The sequence below is a fragment of the Eurypyga helias genome, unplaced genomic scaffold (genome assembly GCF_000690775.1).
Source record: "Eurypyga helias isolate BGI_N326 unplaced genomic scaffold, ASM69077v1 scaffold37365, whole genome shotgun sequence".
NCBI lineage: Eukaryota > Metazoa > Chordata > Aves > Eurypygiformes > Eurypygidae > Eurypyga > Eurypyga helias.
Genome location: NW_010251488.1, coordinates 3,968 through 6,366, shown reverse-complemented (window position 1 = coordinate 6,366; position 2,399 = coordinate 3,968). Strand labels below are relative to the sequence as shown.

Sequence of the window (2,399 nt, the reverse complement as noted above, 5' to 3'; positions counted from 1 at the left end):
GTCCGAGAGCCGGCGGGGGCTTGGGGGGAGGTTGTGGTGCGAGGAAGGGGGGCGGCGGGCAGCCCCCTCCCCTCAGTCTGTGGACTCCAGCACCGACTCGCTGAGGGCCAGGTCCCAGTAGTGCTCCGCCCCGTGCTTCTTAAAGTGCTCCCGTGCCATGTTCTCCGTGGGGCACTGCTTAAATTTCATCTCGCCGAAGCTGCGGTCCTTCGCGGTGCCCTGCGAGGGGGAAAAGGGACCTTTTTCTGACCCACCTTCAGGGGAAAAGCAGCTCCCGGGGACTCGGGAATCAACATTTTTGCAGGCTGAGGCATGACTGGGGGAAGCAAAGCACCGCGCCAGGGAGCCGCTCCCAGCGCTGCCGCTGCTCGAGACACACTCTGGGAGTCCGAGCGGGAAGGTTCATATCCGACCCGAAGGCCCCAACGCGGCCTCTGCCTCAGCCTGCTGTCAGACCGGGCTGGCTTCCCCCCTAATCCCCACCCCCCGGCAAACTACGCCCACGACTCACCTCCCAAACCAGAGAGCATCTGTTTGCTTTCTTAACGGACTCCTCGTCGGATTCATCATCATCTGAAAAGAAATAAAACCCCCCGATTGAGCAAATTTTAGCCCCAAAGAGCCGCTTCACCACCCCGGCGCGCACGGTTCCACACTCACCCTCTCCCTTTGTGTTGGATGTTTGCTCGTCCCATTTTATTCGATGAAGCATAAGGCGTTTGAATTTCTTCTGTGCTTTCGGGCCTGGCGAAATAAGACCCACAAAAAGCCCTTTCACCTTTGTTTTTCAGGAGCAGAAGCCAAACAACGCCCACAAACACCTCCCAGCGCACCCGGCTGCCCTGGCATGGTGGGAAAAGCTCAGCCAGGCCAATCCAGCACCCCCCCCCAGCAGGGTGGGCCAACCTATCCCGCATCCTTCGGCACAGCGCCCGGCTTTCGGCCACCCTTGGGATAACCTGCTGCCGAATGGGCCCTTGGACACCTCGCAAAAACGACCCAGAACGACCCAAACCGAGGCTCTCGGCACGCCGAGCCTCAAGGCTGCCAATCAAGCGCTGTTCCCTTCAGCATCCAACGCACCGGGTTTTCTAACCGGGTTACGGCGCGCTCCACGCTCGGTGCTAACCCCCTCAGAGCCGTAATTAGGGGAGTTTCAAACGGCCTCCGCACTTCCTCATCCTCCCAGAACCCTGCGCCAGCGATTCTCGGAGGAGCTTTCGCTAGGGGCAAGCTTTCCAACGCTACCCACGTCCTCACCTCCTTCTACCACGACCACGTTGACGTCTTTGTGTAAAACCACCACGCCCGTTAAGTACAGCTGGCCAGCGTTCGCCTCGATTTTGAATTTTTTGGCCGGATTGCTCAAGTTTCTGACCCTAAGGACAAAACAAAATCAACACAGGTTTGTGGAAAAGCCCTACAAAGTCCCTACGCCGCCTCGACCGGGTCCAGCATCTCCTCCTCCGGCTCCGCAGGGGCTGTGTCACACCTCAAAGCGACACGTGACTGTTATCCGACCGCTCGGAGCGGCTGTGTCCAGCCCCTCCCGCTCTCGTTTCAGTTACATCTTGAAGATTTCCCCGGTTTCTGGGCATCAGTGCACCAGGGTCAGCACTGACCCCTAGGAAACGGCTCTCCTCATCCAAAACCCGAATCCCAGCCGTGACGCTCCCAACCTGCCACACCCCAAGTTAAGGAGAGTTAACGGACTCATCTTTTGGGACAGTGCCATCGCTACAGGCCGGATTCTCTGGAAAACCTGACGAGCGGGTGTGCGATCCTGCTACCAAAGGCACCTTTCTCCAGGGCACCCGGCCGGTTTATTTAGGAGACGCGCTGTGACGCGCGGCCGAGCGCGCCCGGCCCGGCACCCACCTGTACACGGCTATGTGAACGCCCTGTGAGACGTCTTCTTTCAGCTTTTTCACCTTCTTGGCCTTTCGCTGCTCTGCCGTGAGCTTCCTCGCAGCGTTTGCTTCTTCGTGAGCTCTGGATGCAGAGGGAGACGCAGCAGTTAAGCGAAAGAGCCTACGGCGTTCCCTCTCGTGGCGGATCCCTCTCTTCCTAAGCACCGAATCCGTAGATCCTGGAGCAGCCGACGCTCCTGCCCGTATTTCTGCCTGCACCCACCCGAATTCAAAGCCCGTGGGCTTTTTTAATCCAGTCACCAGCCCAATCCATCTGAAGCCTGAAAACAGTCATGAGTAACAAAGCGGCGGCGATCACCCTCACGGTGCGGAACTGGTTTAATCCAGAGCACGAGGAGACCCCTGCCTGGCCTCAGGGGCTCATTCAAGGCAGCTAAAACAGGCTACAGGAGCAACACTTCTGCTTCGCTGCATCGGTTCGGGGACTTTGTTCTGTACAAATGCAGCACCAGCACTAAATCCATCTAA

The 2,399-nt window shown here is 58.4% G+C and overlaps 1 protein-coding gene across 1 annotated transcript in view; it reads right to left on the bottom strand.

The window, feature by feature from the left end:
• Positions 1-45: 45 nt before the first annotated feature.
• Positions 46-2,399, bottom strand: part of PRPF3 (pre-mRNA processing factor 3) — a gene marked incomplete at its 5' end in the record, with an annotated part of 6,074 nt that continues 3,720 nt past the window's right edge. Inside the window, 5 exons of the mRNA XM_010152046.1 lie at positions 46-219; positions 512-573; positions 661-744; positions 1,261-1,379; positions 1,879-2,089. Of these exons, the coding sequence (XP_010150348.1) occupies positions 73-219; positions 512-573; positions 661-744; positions 1,261-1,379; positions 1,879-2,089 (623 nt within the window). The remainder of the gene's footprint in view (positions 220-511; positions 574-660; positions 745-1,260; positions 1,380-1,878; positions 2,090-2,399) is intronic.